This window comes from Saccopteryx bilineata, chromosome 12, assembly GCF_036850765.1.
Source record: "Saccopteryx bilineata isolate mSacBil1 chromosome 12, mSacBil1_pri_phased_curated, whole genome shotgun sequence".
Taxonomy (NCBI): Eukaryota; Metazoa; Chordata; class Mammalia; order Chiroptera; family Emballonuridae; genus Saccopteryx; species Saccopteryx bilineata.
Genome location: NC_089501.1, coordinates 44,708,496 through 44,728,193, shown reverse-complemented (window position 1 = coordinate 44,728,193; position 19,698 = coordinate 44,708,496). Strand labels below are relative to the sequence as shown.

Here is a 19,698-nt window from a genome sequence, read left to right as displayed (position 1 = left end):
TAACCCTAAAAAGCATATTCCAACGACTGCATTACTGTATTTGGTCACATCTAAGAGACCATGATTTAACGAATTACTAAGGAAAAAAAAAAACCCTTGTCATTTAGTACAGGATTCATCAGTGACAGTAGGTACATCCTGGCTTCAGAAGTGAAAAAGGAAACACATTAGAAACGATAGGATGTGGTCAACACGTTCATTATTATTTAATGTTGGAGTACTTATACGCTAGAAAAAAAATAGTGTGGCCGTTTGATTCGAGAAAATGATCTATCTAGCACCAAAGCCCAATACTCCAGGTCACGCCCCACACTCCGTGGTCACTGTGGAGGCGAAGGCACTGGGATGAGCTGACATCGGCACAGACCCGCCGCCCGGATACCTTGGCACTGGGGAGAGGGGCTGGAGTTTCAAGCAGTGCAGCCTCCACCTCGTGTACTGCTGTTCACGGAGCCACCTCCGGCCACTGCTGACCATGTTCTGCAGCAGGGACGGAAAAGAAGACGTTAGGAGGGTGAAAGCTGGCAGGGCGCGCCTCTGAACTGTGAAAACAGTGTTCGGGACGACCTGCCGTGAGAAGGTTATAAACTGGCACAAGGATGCAAGCGAATACCAGGCATAATTTTATTCTCATGTAATTATATTTGTCGTTCTTTCTTAGTAAGGAAAACGTAAAAGATATAGGTACAGTCTGTGTTCACTAAGACATCAAGCGCATAGGTTAAGATGAGAGAGCGGGTTCTGCATCTGAGTTAGAAAAGGAAAACGTAAGAACACCTGCAGGATCAGGTTGGAGGCCGCCTTCCCCAAATCTGCAGCATCATTTCAAGTACTGTCCCTGCAAATGGAATTATTAACGCACGCAAGCAAAACTTGGCTTTGGTTGAAATGTAACATGATCTTTGCATTCCATTTTGAAGTAAAAACTTTTTCACTGTGCACTGCGATGCACGTAAGAAAGAAATGAGCTAAAACCCGCTTCTGTTTAATTCTATTGTGGCACGAATGCAAGGCGCAGGCTTCTGCAGCGGTAGCTCGTGCCTCTGCAGGCTGTCACCGTCACTGTAGGTGACATTCAGGCCAGCACAGGTAAGAGGCTTATGTAGTGGAGACCTGGAGATCTTAGGCTTTATGTCACATAGATGGTGCTGGTTCAAAAGAATGCCCTCAAATTCTTTAATAGTCCTGTCTTCAAGCAGTGAGCCCAATTCCCTTCCTCTTGAATGGGAACTAGACGGGTGGCTCTCTTCTACTGAACAGGAAAGAGGAAGTGGTGGCATGTGGCTTTGGAGACCAGGTCATAAAACATACTGCAACTTCCTCCTCAGTTTTCCCTGCAAAGCAGTCATTCTGGGGGAAGTTAGCTGCCACATTGTGAGCAGCCCTACAGAGAAGTCCACATAACGGGGAACGAGGCATCCTGCCTATAGCCAGTGAGGAATTAAACACCACAGGCCAGTAGCCACATGAGTGCGCCATCTTGGAAGTGGATCCTCCAGCCTCAGTCCAGCCTTCGGATGACTGCAGCCCCGGCAGACATCAATGCATAAGAAACTCTGGGCCAGACCCATCCAGCTGAGCTCCTCCCAAATCTCCTATGTGATGTAATAAATGTTGGTTGTTTTAAATTGTTAAATTTTCTGGGGTCATTTATTACATAGCAATAGATAACTAATAACAAACCCTGATTAGCTTCCCATACTTGTCATGTGATGCAAGGCAAGTAATTTCATTTTTCTAAGCCTCCATTTCCTCATCTATCAAACGGGAAGGCCATTATCTAACAGGATTGTTGCGAGAATTAAATGACATAATGTGTGCAAAGTGTTTAACAACACTGCGTCTGCCAAACAGAAACACTTGTAAAATATTAGTCGCTATTAATCAAAGCTCCCAACTCAAGAATTTCCAAGTGGCCACGTCAAACACACCTGAATCCGCAGAGCTGCCGCCAGGAGACTCACATCATTTTCTGCGATGGGACCACTCGAGTGCATGCCCAGAGAACCAGAGCCAAGCTTCCCTGTGAAAAATTTCAGGAAAGAAAAAGACTTTCAGTATATCGTCATTTATAACCAAGTAAGTGCTCCTTGTAAAAAGTCAGCACACTGAGTCATTGATGTTCTCAGTTTCATCCCAGTAAGCTAGAACGCCAAGGCAGGCACAGCGACAGGAAGGTCACCAGTCCCTGGCACCAGCTTGGGGCTCTCGATTGGGCCACACACTTTATAGAGTTAGAATGGATTAAAATCTTGCCTCTACTGCTTCCTAGCAACTGTGACTTGGAGGCCTATGACTCGATCTGGGTAATATCCACCTCACAAGCTTTTGTGAGAATTGAATGGGATACGGTATTTAAAGTGCTCGGCATGTGGTGTGTATGTTTAAACAGTATGTATAAAAGAAAAGCGATGTCACTCTGGAAACGAAATATAAGGAGGGGCACTAAGCACCTACAGGAGAAGGCGAGCAGAGTGTTATGTGAAAGGTCAGGCCTTTTTTTTTTTTTTTTTTTTTTTTTTAAGATTTTATTGACTGGTTTTACAGAGAGAGGAGAGAGGGAGCTGGGGGGAACGAGAAGTATCAACTCATAATTGCTTTACTTTCGTTGTTCATTGACTGCTTGTCGTATGTGCCTTGACCGGGCAAGCCCAGGGTTTTGAACCTGCCACCTCAGCATTCTAGGTCGATGCTCTATCCACTGCGCCACCACAGGCCAGGCGATCAGGCTTTTCAAAGGTTATTTTTAAAAAATCTCTATCATAAAAGTGATATGACTAACTTCCCATACAAACTGAGAAATTTTAGAATCTTAATTTGGGGGACAACCTGATTTTCAAAACAGAGAGGCACTTTTTATAAGGCTTCCACTTTTGCCCTCTTTTAGTTGGCACTCTAAAGTTTATAAAAAGTAAACACGCATGTAAGATGATGTAGCCTACATCCCCCCTTAGAGAAAAGAAACATTTCTGATGGCGACTCTTTTTGTATTAAGAAACTCTCTCCCTCTTTCTGGCCACTTCACTTTTAAACGATCCATTTTGCTGACAGAGTAAGTGTTCTGTGATGTTCTATTGTCAAATGTATTAAGGGTGTTGGAAAATCATATCCCTCAGGTATTTGTTTAAAGATTAGCAACACTTCAGTTTTATAAATCATATTCGGGCAAAAGCCAAGAGTCTAGCAAATGAGAGAGACTTGTTTTGTTTTGTTTAAATCACTAGAGATCTGATCTGAAAGTCTTGTCCAACCACTACAGAAAAGAAATATGCTTCTCTCGTTCTTATCTGTATCTGTAAATGATGGAGACACAGGAAAAAGCTACATTCTAGGAACTGGTGGTATCAATTTAGAAATGCATGTTCCCGGAACGGAATCACAAATACCCATGTGAATAAAGAATATTTTGTCGATAGAATTAGACAGTGAATCATCCCTTCCATAATCTCAACCACTGACTTGCACACGATAGAACGTGGCTATAATCAACACAAAGATGAAAAAACACAATACAAAATACACATAGATTTTAAACCTCAGAAGAATCATGTAGGAACCAAGAGTTCTTTTTTGAAGAAAGTTCATTGAATTTCAGTAATGCTTTTTTATATCATATTATTTTCTTCTTCTATTATATTCCATCCCATAAAATTAAGTGCAATGCCTTTTTGTGTGTGTGCGTGTGGGAAAGTGCATGATGGTTCTCTTCAGGTGACTGGCTCAGAGTTACTGCTATTTTCTTCCATGTACTATTCTGTATTTCACAAGATTTCTAACGTGAACACTGTATTGCTTTCGTAGTAAGATCGATGCATCTTAAAACTAAATGAAAAATGCTGAATCCAGAGAATTTGAAGCAATTAAGATGGTAACTCAGCCAATTAGGAATACATCCTTACTATTAAGTTCATGGCTAGAGAGAATGGAGAAAGGAAAGACATTATCTCACCCTCAGCCTTTATGGAGGGTGGCCCCCATCCGGAGGGCTGTCTACACTTGGCCTGTGAGTCCAGCTAGGGTCCCATCCCAAACCAAATGGGTCTTCTCACTTCCCACTAAACACTCCCCATTAACTCACGGCTCCTCCAGGGACAGGTCAATGAATCACATTAAAAGACAGCCCTTCGCTTATAATTTTTATTATAATAACCAAACTCTCCACAATAAGAAACTTTAAGGCTCAAGTGTTATACTATTTTCCCTGGAAATCAGAACAGGCCTTTTCTGACAGGAGCTATTTTGAGATCACCCCGGGAATTTTGCCAGAATAAGTCAAGTGGGCGGGACCACGGCAAATTCTGCAGCCTTCCTGCCATTGCTATTATATAGAAACGTTTCCGCTTTCTTTGCAGTCTGGCCGAGGGCACCCTTCTCATCGAAAATGCACTGTATGAACCCACAGACTGGATTCTAAATATTTTCTCCCCCCCTCTAGAAGAACAAGCTACCAAAAAATTAATGTGATGGCTTGAAAACAGAAAGAGCTAAAAATCACAAATTAGTATAGAAAAAACCAAACCATGGGAGATTAGTTTTTATGTTAAATGTATAAACAAGTTAATATATTAAGTTAAATACATTCACAGTAAAATGCAATAAATATAATTTTGGTATAATTGTTTTGACAATGTTCAAGAGTTTCTCACTTGTAACTTAAAACATCTGAATTCCATTAGCAAATGACTATGTATTACTATTTTTAAAAAGAATACAATGTAAAAATCTTCAGAGAAAAGAATATAATTAAAATATTAGTATTAATTTATATAAGGATCCCTTTTGAAATCATTGAATCCAAATTAAAAAGAAATTAGTACAGACTTGTTTATTCTAAATGGCTAAACCTTTTAAAAAAGTAAAAAAACATTAAATATATTATATTGAAGATGATTTAAAATGAAAAGAAACGGGCAATAATATATCTCAGGGATAGGTCTAAAATATCTAAAATTTCCTAAAAAAATAAGGAAAACGAGTAATAGATGCAATAAATTCTGGAATAATTAAAGTTTAAAAGTCATAAGCAGGCCCTGGCCGGTTGGCTCAGCGGTAGAGCGTCGGCCTAGCGTGTGGAGGACCCGGGTTCGATTCCCGGCCAGGGCACATAGGAGAAGCGCCCATTTGCTTCTCCACCCCTCCGCCGCGCTTTCCTCTCTGTCTCTCTCTTCCCCTCCCGCAGCCAAGGCTCCATTGGAGCAAAGATGGCCCAGGCGCTGGGGATGGCTCTGTGGCCTCTGCCCCAGGCGCTAGAGTGGCTCTGGTAGCAACATGGCGACGCCCAGGATGGGCAGAGCATCGCCCCCTGGTGGGCAGAGCATCGCCCCTGGTGGGCGTGCCGGGTGGATCCCGGTCGGGCGCATGCGGGAGTCTGTCTGACTGTATCTCCCTGTTTCCAGCTTCAGAAAAATGAAAAAGAAAAAAAAAAAAAAAAAGTCATAAGCAAATATTCCAACTCTCATAGGATAATGATTATATTATATGCATGCCTAATTTCTCTAAAATTGCCTTTTTACTTTCTTAAAATCTCACTGGATTGTCTTCCTACTTTGGGCTTGATTTCTCAAATATAAACTTACACTCTGTTAACAAGAATCTGAAAGTTACTCTGTGTGCTGGTGGTGTGACAACAGCGAAGCAGAGAGAGGAAATGGACCAACACTTATTGGCAGCTATGATGAAAGAGGCATGGCATCGGAGGTGGGCATCTCATTTATTCTTTCCAATAGCCTTGCTCCCATCTTGCCCACAAGGACAATGAAGAACGGAGAGCTTAATTTATTTGCTCAAAGTCACACAGCCTGTATGTACAATGCAATTATTAATTAAAACAAACAACCAAAAAACCCTCTTAATGAACTGTCCCTTAGATCCCTAACAGTCCCCCAGGGTCCTTCAGCTCATTAGCATGAAACCTGGGATGCCGCCCAGAGTTCTGCCCCCACCCCACAGTAAATGTAAGTATTTTCGCTTAACATGATGCTATAAAACCGTTCCGACCCACAAAGTCGCTGTTTTAATGCTGCTCTTTGGGCCTGAGACACGAGACCAGTTTCTTCTCTCTCTCGTTTGGTGAATCGGGAAATAAGTCCTACTATTGGGGTTCAAAACGGTCTTGTTGTAGCAAGCAGAACCCACTTCCTTCATTTGAGATAATTATTTTATGAATAAAGATATTGGTTACACTTACAGCTAGAAAACTGACCATTGTTATGTCTCTGTTTTAAATCTAAACAGAATTGTGCCATAGAAGGGTGAACAGATCCAAGAAGTTCGGTGTAATTGTTTTTCCGAGCACTGCTTCTGGGATATCAGCCATCAGGAAAACCTCCCCAGAGATCAGGTATTCAATAAAATGCCTCTATGGAATTACCTCATCATAAATCACCATAACCCGTCTATTTTTACGGGGGTGGGAGGGTAGGAAAATCCTGCACCATTAAGATGAGGATGAAAATCTCATTATACAACCCTGCCTTCATGCAATCACAAGTTTATTAAAAATTCTTTTGTTCTTAACTTGAAATGAAAGCACCTTTCCTTTTAAAAATGACTGAAAAAAAGTCTGTTCATTTCGTCAAAGGGGCAAGATTATATAAGTGGGGGGGGGGGAGCTCCTTCCCCAGTATACTCATAGATTAAATGTGCATACTAATCAAAGTTGTTAAAATGAAAATATTGACTATTGAGGAAGGTAATGTTATCATGAATGGTACGAACTGGAGAATGTTCGTCCATTTCATCAGCACAGCTTCTAAGTGGGGGTCAAGCTCAAGGAAGTGTCTCGAAATCTACAACCAACTTAAAACTGTAATCAGAGAATAATTCTGAGCTGAGCCCACATTTATTCACTCACCCAACACCCGGTATTAACTGAGCACTTCCTTACTATGTGTCAGGAACTATCCTGGGCTCTTGGCACTGAAAAACAGCAGGAAAACTACTACTGGATCAGATAAATTTAAAATAAACTAACTGCCATCCACACAGAACTGATAAATGAAAACAGAAGGATGCAGTCCCTTCCGACCCTCAGAGAATTGTTATACTGAAACCTGATATTTTAAAGAATGTCTTGAAAAAAGAAAAACGGTTCTAAAAAGAAATTTATTAAAAATAAGGCAGAGTTGCATTGATAAAATATGTCACTTTCATATAATCATGATGAAGGGGGGCAGAAATTCCAAAAGAACATGGAAAGAGACTCTCTTATCTCCAGCCAGGACTATGCCAAAATTGTCCTAAATATATATAGAAACTCTTATAAAAAACTGCAAGTAAATATTATAGCAAAGAAACATTCACTAGAATAAATAATGTCGTAACTGACTTTCCTCATCCAACCAGGACTCTGAGCAGAGGGGTCAACCTGCCGTGCCTAGCACTTTATGGGTTAGGGACTGACTTTTTTCAGGGGGAAAAAAGTTATATCCAGAGACTATATTTCAAAGAGGTCATTTAGAGTAGGTTCTCTATTTGTTAAAAAGAAAAAAAAGGCCCTGGCCGGTTGGCTCAGCGGTAGAACGTCGGCCTGGCGTGCGGGGGACCCGGGTTCGATTCCTGGCCAGGGCACATAGGAGAAGCGCCCATTTGCTTCTCCACCCCTCCGCCGCGCCTTCCTCTCTGTCTCTTTCTTCCCCTCCTGCAGCTGGGGCTCCATTGGAGCGGGGATGGCCCGGGCGCTGGGGATGGCTCCTTGGCCTCTGCCCCAGGCGCTGGAGTGGCGCTGGAGTGGCTCTGGTCGCGGCAGAGCGACACCCCGGAGGGGCAGAGCATCGCCCCCTGGTGGGCAGAGCTGCGCCCCTGGTGGGCGTGCTGGGTGGATCCCGGTCGGGCGCATGCGGGAGTCTGTCTGACTGTCTCTCCCCGTTTCCAGCTTCAGAAAAATACAAAAAACAAACAAACAAACAAAAAAACCCCAAAACTACACACACACACACACAAAAAAAAAAAGAAAAAAAAAGGCCATTAATCCCACAATTAGAGTACACCTAACTGCTTCCTTCATCCACGTGCTCACCACCCGAGAGCTCAGTACAGGAGCACCCCGCAAATCCCTGAGCACGCACCCCCCGTGCCCTGCCAGTGCACCCCACCCCTCAGCCCCCGGGTCTGTCATCTGATTGCTCAGGTCTTGGAGAAGCTACATTTCCTAGAGGGGAAGATCCAGTATCTCTCTTTGAAGAAAGAGTGATATGAATTTCAAAAATGCTTTTAGTATGTTATTTTTTTTCCATCTAGAATATCCCATAAAGTTAAGTTGAATGTTTTTTTAATGAGAAAAATGTAAAATCATTCTCTCGAGGTGATGGGATCAGAAGTTATTTTTTAGTTTCTTCCGGACACTGTTCTCTAAGGTTTCAAGAGCTAAATAAAACTCCAGTGTGGGACCGGCAAGGTGGATGAGGACAGAGGCCTCCACCCGGTTCGGCCCCAAGTTCTGGCCCTGGTCAGGGAAACCAACACTGTCCTCCAGGACCGCTCAGGACGGTCCTCCTCTCCATGCCGAAACCTGGAGGCCACCCACCAGTAAGTGGGAAGGCTGTCCCTCTGCCAGTGTCCCTTACCTCTACATGTGACTCAGGGACTCGAGGAGGCGGCCCCAGAGTGTCCATCTGTGAGTGAGAGAAGGGCACCCCTGGTGTGCTTGCTCCTGCGGCCCCGGGCTGGGTGTCCTGCCCATGGCCCAGCCTGAGTACCCTAACCATGCGCCTGGTGTGGTCCCGGGCATTCCTGGATCCCTTGGTGAAACACCATCAAATATCAGCACTGATGCTAATACCACCTCTGTTTCTAACGGCGACTTTCACATTGTTCTGAGGTGCCTTTGGGGGGTCTCTGCAGGAGGCACTGGGGAGACAGGAGGACTTGCCTCCATTTTCCACCCCTCCCAGCAACTGTTTCCATCTATGTTGATGTTTAGATGAGATTTCTTTGGGAGGCAGGATTCTGTTGCTTCTCAAAAGACCCTAAAAACCACTGTTTCTAGCTGACCTCACACATGTACAAATTATCTAGCTTAGGCCACAGGTGAATTGACTGCTTGATGCCAGAGGCCAGCAGGGAGGAGGTGGCAGTCACTGCCCTCGGCATCTTGGCTTCTCCTTGCTGGAAAATGTGCTCCCCACGTCAGCAACCTCAGGGTCTTGTGCACTCTTTTGAATAAGGTTACACATCTCATAACTGTCATATTTATTTTGATTAGCAGCCTGCCACCTATTTGAACATATTTACCTGAGAGCATGTCATGGGAACAGTTGAGGACAGTAGTTCCCGGCTGTATCCAAGAAAGGGGAATTTCTTCCGGCTTGGGCGAGCCTGAGACCACAATGTCAGCCTCGAGAAGCTGGAAAAAGAACAACGGCACACACGTTTTAACCTGTAGCACAAACACATGTCAGACGATTAACGTCAAGCGATTTCAACGTAAGAGGTTCTTGCAGGGCCCGAGTCCCACACGGATGACACGGACAGAGTCCTGATAGTGTTACTGATTCACTAATGACGCCCAGATTAGCACTGACAGAACGTGATTATTACGTTCTAGAAAGAAAAAGAGACATTAAAAGTTTCTTCAGGGTAGTCACCTCAGCATGTGGACCCCGTGTGGTATATATAGTCTTTTGTATGTTTTCATCACTCACGGCAACATCAAGAAAAGGGGTGGAGCAAAGAAAACTCTAGCAATGGAAGGAGGAGACGGGAAGGCACACCGGGGTGGGTGGCATCCTGATTCACGCCACGGCGTGGGAGGAACACGAGAGCTGATGTAGCACCGAGGCCACTCGCAGATCTGACCAGCGCAGGGGGCCTCTGGCCTGCACCATCAACCTCAGAGCCATAAGGAACTTCTACTAGAACTAGGGAAGGCTTTTCAAGAGCTAGAGAAAGAATCTCATTTTCTTTGAAGGCCCTGGTTAATCTCTCAAAATACTGCTCATTTGGGGGAGGGAGGGGCAGAAGGCAAACGCTGCCACAAAACACATGCATCACGTCCGTCCTGTTCAGACTTTGACAACACAGAGCTGGAGGACCATGTCTGGTAGGAAGGTCACGTCTAGGGGCAGGGTAAGCGGTTGGCTCTGAGCTCCACCAAAGAACGAGCTCCTACCTGTCCAGGTACCAACGAAGCAACCGATGATCTGAAACCGAATCCATATTTGGAGGGGCAGAGGCGGAGAAGGAATCTTAGAGCCGTAGGGGGGGTGTGTGTGGCTGCACCTGCACATGGCCACTTGGTGCTGTCAATATCTCACTGAATACCCCAAACAGGTGAGGGTGCTGTTCCTATACCCATTTAACAGATGAAGAACTGAGGCTCAGCAAGTATAAGTATCTCTGTGGGATGTCCTGTTTGCGCGGATGGAGCCAGTCTTGGAATCCTCCAGGAGGTAGGAAGAGAGGGAAGCTGCCCGCCCTCTACTCTCCAACACGGACGGCCCTTCCTCCATGACTCTTCCCACAGACTGCAACGCCCTGCTGCTGCCTCCTCCCCACCGCCCGGTGCTCCACACGTCCGCCCCCATCCTCAGCCTGCACAGGCCGATCGGTGAAGATCCCAGCGGAGAACCGAGCCGGCTCCTCAGCCTGAGAGTCTGCACCACCGTCTGGGCAGGAGACGGCGTCAGCTAACGTCCCTTCGGTATCTGGGACCAGAGACGGCGGCGAGGGGAAGCAGACCCGTGGCAGGCCGCTCTGGTGTATGAGCCAAACGGGCAAGGCTCAGGGCAGCTCCAAGTTGCCCCAACAGAGGAGGAGCATGGTAACAATGTAAATGCATGTCTTTTCTTTTTCTTTTTTTTTTTTTCATTTTTCTGAAGCTGGAAACAGGGAGAGACAGTCAGACAGACTCCCGCATGCGCCCGACCGGGATCCACCCGGCACACCCACCAGGGGGCGATGCTCTGCCCATCCTGGGCGTCGCCATATTGCGACCAGAGCCACTCTAGCGCCTGAGGCAGAGGCCACAGAGCCATCCCCAGCGCCCGGGCCATCTCTGCTCCAATGGAGCCTTGGCTGCGGGAGGGGGAAGAGAGAGACAGAGAGGAAAGCGCGGCAGAGGGGTGGAGAAGCAAATGGGCGCTTCTCCTGTGTGCCCTGGCCGGGAATCGAACCCGGGTCCTCCGCACGCTAGGCCGACGCTCTACCGCTGAGCCAACCGGCCAGGGCCAAGCATGTCTTTTCAAAGAGCCGATAAAACCAAGAAACATCCCAGAAACATTCGATCAACTTGATCACGCACACAGGGCAGAGTGAATTAACACCCACCGAGCGCCACGAGCGAGCCAAACAGTGTCTGCTGTGTTCCGGTCCGGCGCTCTCTGGGGGCGCAGGAAGAAGCCAAATTCTTTGAAGTGCTGTCTCAGTGGACCGACTGTATGTACGCACCACATTAAAAAGACAAGCCCCTGCTAAAACAGCCATTCTTTTCTTAGGCGATGTGGTCACACTACTGTAAAAATGCAGTAAGACGTTTAAAGCCAACGTTACTGACAATCTAGGGTGTTAATGCCAGATGTGTTCTCTACTGATAGACCTGAAAAGCAGCTGCTAGACCCTTGGGTGATGTCCTATTTCAGGGGAAAAGTGTTCTTATAGAAAGAGGGTTTTACACATCTGAATAAGAAAACGCATCTCTTCATCTATCTGTACCAGTGCAGATGTTCAACTGCAGTAAGGCTCAAGAGAAACACAAATGTGTAACGCTTAAAAATGATCAGCAGATTAGAAACACCATTTTGCTATATTTTCATGCACAATAGCAGCAGAAAACAGAACATGTCAAACATTTATAAAAAGTTAATATGTACAAGACTGAAATGCTCATTTTGGAAAAAGCTACTAAGAATCACAGGCTCACACAAGTCCCCTAAGAACACTTGGTTTCCTCCTACGTGTGGTGTCTTTGATACAACCTGTTCTTTTCATTACCTATAAATCTCAGCCATCTCCTTCCCACCCCTCAGCGCTGACCTGAACACAACTCTGAAGGGGGCTGTGCAGCCGGGGACAGGCGATCCCACAGAGGAAGGACGCAAACCTCCTCCCTTAGCAATGATCACATCAGAGTTGCTAATTCTTTCTGGAAGGGAAAAGTGCTAGATGCTTATATCAATAAATAACCCACCGAGGACCAGGGAAGATTTTAATGAGCTAAAAATTCAAGGAGACTCATCGTCTAACTGGCAGTTCTACTTTCCTCCTCCCAGATGGAAGGACGCTGGCCAGAGCCTGGCTTGAAACTTTACCTCCCAACAAAATATTGCTTTCTCTGCTGAGAATTGAGTAGAAACAGCTTAAAGAGAACCGCCCACTCCCCAGGCAGAAGACCAAATGTTAAAACAATAGCAAGATGCAGAGACGCAGACATTTATTTAACACGGAGCATATGGGAGGGCCGCAGAGCTTAGATGACATGAAAAATGTTTCTCCCTAACTCATAGATTTTTTAAGAGGGGTGGCGGTGGCAAGTGTCAGAACATGAAGCGGGAGGAAAGATGTGATTTGCAAAGTTATAAGGAACATCCTAATTTTGTACTTAGCAAATAAAATGTAATTTATTTATTTATTTATCTATTTATTTACTTATTTATTTTTAAGATGAGAGGGGAGATAGTGAGGCAGATTATCGTTTGCACCCCAACCAGGATCCACTTGGCAACTCTATCTGGGGATGATGCTTGAGTACCAAACTATTTTTAGCACCTGCGACTGATGTACTCCAATAGCGCTATCCTCAATGCCCAGGGCCAAGCTCAAACCAACTGAGCCACTGGCTATGGGAGGGGAAGAGGGAGAGGAGGGGGAAAGGTGGGGGGAGAAGCCAGATGGCCACTTCTCCTGTGTGCCCTGACTGGGAATCGAACCTAGGACGTCCATATGCCGGGCAATGCTCTATCCACAGAGCCACTGGCCAGGGCTTGCAAACAAAATGCATTTTAATATTTAAACTACAGAAAGTACAGCCTCACCATCCTTGGCTAGAAGACAGAGTATACCTTCTGTTATTGGTATGTGTCGAAAGGGTACATTTGAGAATCTCAAGTATGAGAATTGTATATACTGTATTCTAAAGCCTGGGGTGGGTTAAAGAAAAGTAAAAAAAAGGTTGAGAGCTATTTTTGAAGAATTGTGGTTTAAACTACCTGAGACCACAAAACCTATTTCCATGTCCTTCAAAAATTATCAGCACAGTTCAGAAAGTAAAGCTCAAAATGAAGAACAGTGCTTTAAAAAAAATCAACAGCAGGTGCTTTCTCTGGCAAAGACGGGATTCTAAAATTACACTCCTTCGGGAGCATAAAGGTGACCCAGGCTTCTTTAGTGACCACGCTCATTCACCTGCCACCTCTCGTGTGACCCATGGACACTGAGGTCACTGAGGATTGAAAAGGAAGTCCCAGCCTATGGCTCCACAATGTAGGCGCACAGGACAAACCTGTGGCATAGAAAAAAAAAATGACGAAACACTCAGTTGCTACTGATCTTGCCCGCACAGTTTGGAGAGTAAGTTTTACTGGTATTTCACACCTGGATCGACACTGGCACCCTTGATCAGTCCCTGTGTTTGGCTGGGCAGCTGTCACACACAGACAGAACAGGGAGGACTCCCGAGGGAGGCGGCCTCTCACTTTTAAGGGACAGGAGACACATGGTGGTTTGTGTGAGCCCAGTTAAGTGGCTTTAAAGATCGTGTCATGTTCCATGGAAGGCTCTTCCCAGAGCCCTGCAGTTGACAGAGGGCCCCAGAATCTTAGGTGGCATGGAAGTGCCCGATAAGCTCATGGCAAAGCCCTAAAAAGAGGTGTTTTTCTTTCTTTTTTTTTTTTTTATGGAACTTTTTTTTTTTTCTTCAGTAAATGCCATTTTCCACATTTGCTGACTTTTTCTTGGTAACAGACAAGTCGCGGGCAGACTGGGCTACTTTCTCTGGTTGCCCTTACACCATGAGACACGTTTTAGGCAGACGATTCTGGAAGCTGGGTGGAGAAGGGGGCGGCGCGGGTGAGAGGTGAGGCGCGATACTGACATCCCCAAGAGGAGCCGGCTGGGCTGGGAGGAAGCCGGACGCCCCGGGCCTGGAGCTGATGGTCAGGAAGGAGGGGACCCAGCTGGGGCTCCAGCCACACACAGATGTAGTTAAATCCAGCAGCTCGGGTAAGAGCTCCGAGGGAAACAGGAAGAATGAGAAAAGGGGCCACAGGACATCTCCGGAGAGGACTCCTCTTAAGTGGTCAGCCAAGAGGAACAAATGACACAACTCTGCTGTGCCCAAGGGGAGGTGTCTTCACGCAGGTGAAGGGGAAAGGGTGTGGTTGACAGGTCTGAATGGCGCCCAATGGGCAAGCCAGCTAAAAGCAAAAATAATAATAATAATAATAATAATAAAAATAAAAAAAATTAAAAGTCCATTTTGGGCAATCAGGAATTCGTCACTGACTTCACTACAGAAATGGGCACTGGGAACCACACCTGGTAACTTCTTGCCCTTTGAGTGGAGTGTGTTCTTTACAATATGGAGATTTAATGCAGGCAGAGTTTTCACGAGCAGAACCCTTCTTTATACATATATTATTCTTGGAATGTCTAATTTCTTGTTTGAGTTAACAGAACACCGACAATAAGATTACTGCTTTGTACTCATAGATCAAAATCCATATTTTCCCGAAAATACAAAGCACACTATCAAATAGAAAGGTTAACATGGCTGCGTAAACACTTCAAAATAAGAATGTCCAGGCCCTGGCTGGTTTGCTCAGCGGTAGAGCGTCGGCCTGGCGTGTGGGGGACCCGGGTTCGATTCCCGGCCAGGGCACATAGGAGAAGTGCCCATTTGCTTCTCCACCCCCTCCCCTCCTTCCTCTCTGTCTCTCTCTTGCCCTCCCGCAGCCAAGGCTCCATTGGAGCAAGGATGGCCCGGGAGCTGGGGATGGCTCCTTGGCCTCTGCCCCAGGCGCTAGAGTGGCTCTGGTAGGGGCAGAGCGATGCCCCAGAGGGGCAGAGCATCGCCCCCTGGTGGGCAGAGCGTCGCCCCTGGTGGGCGTACCGGGTGGATCCCGGTCGGACACATGCGGGAGTCTGTCTGACTGTCTCTCCCCGTTTCCAGCTTCAGAAAAATACAAAAAAAAAAAGAAAAAAAAGAAAAAAAAAGAAGAATGTCCAACCCATTTCATTCAGATGTTGTAATACTTTGGCAAGATGGGAGAATGACAAGCCCAACAAGAGGTAATTCCCCCCAATTCATGCACCCCAAGTGATCTCATCCTGGGATCCTGGGAGAATCTTCCTTTCAGGAACTGGGAATGTTTCTTTTTTCCACTGTCCTCCGTGATCAGTAGAACAGATCACTGGCCTTGAAAATTAAGACCTACCTTATGGTTATTTCACAAATCAGAATGACTATGGGCCAAGGAGACAATGAGGGCTTATGATCACAGTGCTTATCTACCTTTCCCCCCAAAAGCTAATAAATGACCTTCCTTTTTCCAAATGTTCCTAAGCTCACCTCTTACATCACCAGTCAACGTATTTACTGCTCTGTGAAGGAGAAAAGAATATCAAAGATACATGGTTGTGTCCAAAACGATGGAAAAAACAGTTAATCCCTCTTCAAGTGACCTTGACACTCCCATAAGTTATGACAGATGATAAAAGGAAGCCCAACCTCAAATCTAGTAATGACTTGTCAAAGATAGTTCCCTTCTGCACAGCAGAGGAAAGACATAAACTCAGAATGGAGGGTGGCGAGGCGCAGAAAGACTTTGTGCACGCATGTGCGTGCGGACAGGGAACCTAGCGGGACAGAGACTCGGAACCATGTGGCAAAAAAATGAGGAAGTGCTCAAGTGACAGTTTCCAGAACCAGCCGCACATCACAGAGGCAGGACAGCCCCCCATGATTTACGCTTATGCTGCTAACCACCAGCTTTAATGTCCACAGCATGTGCGAGCGAATGCAAATTGCTGTGGCCGTGGGAACTTAGCTCTGCACTCCCTGACACATTCACGCTCTCCAGGTCTGGACCTCGGGTGGCACATCAAGAGTCCTGCATGCTACGTGCGTCCAGGAATTCTCGGGGACTCGGCTGCTTCTGCTGAGAAGAGAGGACGTTGCACTTGACAGCAAGGATGGGAAGAGTGCTCTGGGTCCAGTCCCAGGCTCTGGATTCCAGTCTAGGCTCTGTTCCTTTTCACCAATGACCATGGTGAAGGAACCCTGCCCGACACCTGGCTTTCCAGGGTTTTCATACAATTAATGAGATAATATACAAAGAGGCCTGGAAAACTAACTCTATACAAATATAAGGTGCATTACTGTCATAGTATAGATTATGTTTAAGACCTTCCGATTAAAGTATTCTAATTCTGTATCCTTAAAAAGCATTAACACCGCCCTGGCCGGTTGGCTCAGCGGTAGAGCGTCAGCCTAGCGTGCGGAGGACCCGGGTTCGACTCCCGGCCAGGGCATACAGGAGAAGCGCTCATTTGCTTCTCCACCCCTCCGCCACGCTTTCCTCTCTGTCTCTCCCTTCCCCTCCCGCAGCCAAGGCTCCATTGGAGCAAAGATGGCCCGGGCGCTGGGGATGGCTCTGTGGCCTCTGCCTCAGGCGCTAGAGTGGCTCTGGTCGCGACATGGCGATGCCCAGGATGGGCAGAGCATCGCCCCCTGGTGGGCAAAGCATAGCCCCTGGTGGGCGTGCCCGGTGGATCCTGGTCGGGCGCATGCGGGAGTCTGTCTGACTGTCTCTCCCTGTTTCCAGCTTCAGAAAAATGAAAAAAAAAAAAGCATTAACACCAGAGAAGAAGGGGTGAAAACTGAAGCCAGGCTCTGCTGATGGGGCAGAAAGGGGAAGAACGGGGATGATACCTAGGGCTGGGGTGACGTAACTGGCCTGTTCTCTGAGGACACTGCTGGGAGCCCGCATCCTTTTGTGCAAGGTACACCTTGGACCATCTAAGCCTATCCAGCCTGGGGCTTTACACGGCCCCCTCTTGATCACATGTCCATTAATTTCAACAGATTCTCTCACAAATCCTGTTCTCAACATTGCTAAATTTAAGTGGCCTGATTTGGGGGCTCTTATAAAAGCTTTAGTCACCCCCTTTGGGGGTATTAATAAGTAAGGCACAGATGAGGCAGAAGCAACAGTGAGAAGAATGAGAGCTGACACCAAAAGGCACCTAAAGGCCTTAAATATTCAAAAACCTGTCAAAGCAAGGACAGGGGCCTTCATCGCTCAGGTCACCTCATCACACATTACTGAGCAACCCTGGTATTGGCTTCGCATAAGATATGTGGTCTCCTGGGGTCAGGGGCTGTTCGCCCCCCACACCCACACCCACACCCACAACAATGAGGCCGTCCTCCTGCCCTGCCCTCAGTATGGAGAACATTTCCCCTCTGAGGACTGAGCCCAGAGGGGTGGTGAGAAGCCCAGGCCTCAGGGAGGGAACAGCACCCAGTCTAGTTCAGCTTCCTTCTCTTTAAAAGGGTGTCTGTCGGATTATTAACTGCTGGCATAAAACAACAGTGAACTCAACAGTCTAATGTTCTGATGTTCCCAGTACAAGCTGTCAGGTACTTTGGGTTTTAAAGACCGGTGATTAGACTTGACGTGATTATCTGGAATAGGAGTGGAGGACATAGGGCAGTGAGGGAAAACACAGGCTCTAGTGCCACCACTATCATTTTCTTTTCTTTTTTTTTTTTTAAGAATTTTTTTTTAAATTTATTTATTTATTCATTTTTAGAGAGGAGAGGGAGAGACAGAGAGAGAGAGAGAGGAGAGAAGGAGCTGGAAGCATCAACTCCCATATGTGCCTTGACCGGGCAAGCCCAGGGTTTCGAACCGGCAACCTCAGCATTTCCAGGTCGACGCTTTATCCACTGCGCCACCACAGGTCAGGCCACTATCATTTTCTAAATTGTAGATATTTGGAATTTGGAGTCTTTACTTCTCTGAGCCTCAGTTTTCTCATCTGTGATACCAGGGGAATGAGAGTCCTGCCTTGTAGGATGACGGTGTGGACTCAGTGAGAAAACAGAAGCAAAGGATAGCACTGTCACAGTAACCACTGACTCGATTAGTGTTAGCCACCGTCATTGCTGTTATAGTATGATACTGGTTTAAGTGAAGCCCCTCCTGCTAAAAAAAATTATCCTGCTCATCTGGAGCCTTAAAGGCTAGAAGACAGTGGGATGGCAGATTTATAGTGCTGGAAGGAAAAAAAATCTGTCAACCGAGAATTCTATATCCAGCAAAATTGTATTTCAAAAAATCTGAAGAAGAAACTCATTCATTTGCATATTGATAAAAGTCAAGAGAGTGCATTAGCACTAGACTTGCTCTACAAGAAATGTGAAAAGCAGTTCTTCAGGTTGCAATGAGGGGACATGAGACAGTAACTCTAAGCCATGTGGACAAAGATCTCCAGAGAAGCCAGTATTATTATATTTTTGGTTTATAACTACACTTTTTATTTCCTACAAGATTTAAAAGAGAAATGCATAAAAAATTATAAGTATAAAAAAAGAAAGATTGTAACTCACTAATCTAGTCCAGTTTAAAAGCTAATGTTTTCCCCCACCCCTATCTTAGAAAAGAGATTATTTTTTTTTTCAAGATTTCACATGCCCAACACAAATATATTTAGAATTTTCCAATTCACTATAAAAAGCTTCTTATAAGCCATGCTATGCTCTGAATTTAAACTGGTAACAACTTTGTGATCATTTAGCTTTGCTCCCAAACAAGACAATTTGATTCATCAAATGTGAAAGACCTGTATTTTTTCCCCGTTAGTTCTAGTTCTGAGGGTGTCTGTGCTCAGAAGAAGGAGAAAGAGATCCTCTGAGAAAAAGAAAATAAAACGGTTCTCTTATTTCTAGGTTGTTTCTTATATACGCAGCTGGGATGGACACAGTTTGTCCCAGCTGGAGGCCATTTGCCATCGTGGCCCAGCTGTGTCTCACACAGATGCAGAGAAGGCTCTCAGCTGGGGTGGGAGCAAGCAGGCACCACACACGCAGAGCGCCGTGCTGCCTGTCACCCTCTTCCCTGGAGAGGGTACCACTCTGCCTCCTAACAACTAGATGCAGAACATTCTCTCACCTCGGACTGTGCTCGGCATGAAGGTGAAAAACAACTCAATAGGGTGAAGAAGAGGATATCTCCAAATCTAGGACAGTTCTCACTGGGCGATGGCTCTGTCCCATCCCCACATTGGGGTCACTTCCAGGGGCCTGGGAAGCTGAGTGTGGGGCTGGAGCAAGTAGGTTATTTCTTAGCCCTCTGCAAAAGCATCACACCCAGCGCTCTGCTCACCGACATCTGATGCTCCATCGCATGTGGCTCATTTGGACAAATGCCCAGACATTCTTCCCCTCCCCCAAACATAAATGCATAACGCATCTCAGCGCTCAGACACAAAGCAGGAAACTGATTCTTAATTTTCAGTGATACACTCAGAAGGGCATCGGCGATAAAGCTACCACATACAGGAACCTCCTGTTTTCTATAGAACTCCAAAATGGCCAATCTCAATTTCTCACACTATGGACCCGTGGAGATTTTATGTGTTGTTGGTATTCAAAGACTATCCTTAGATTAGGCAGGCTGATAGACAAAGGATCTGTTTCTATTTAATCAACTGGATGTAACTGCTCCTCAAAACTGTAGGACATGGAAGGGATAATTGGTA

General features: G+C 45.9%; 1 protein-coding gene across 1 annotated transcript in view; it reads right to left on the bottom strand.

Annotated features, from left to right (window-relative positions):
- Window positions 1-19,698, bottom strand: part of MTHFD1L (methylenetetrahydrofolate dehydrogenase (NADP+ dependent) 1 like) — a 191,928-nt gene that overhangs the window by 148,682 nt on the left and 23,548 nt on the right. The window contains exons 8-10 of the mRNA XM_066247887.1: window positions 9,232-9,343; window positions 1,932-2,023; window positions 383-480 (exon numbers count right to left, since the gene is read on the bottom strand). Of these exons, the coding sequence (XP_066103984.1) occupies window positions 383-480; window positions 1,932-2,023; window positions 9,232-9,343 (302 nt within the window). The remainder of the gene's footprint in view (window positions 1-382; window positions 481-1,931; window positions 2,024-9,231; window positions 9,344-19,698) is intronic.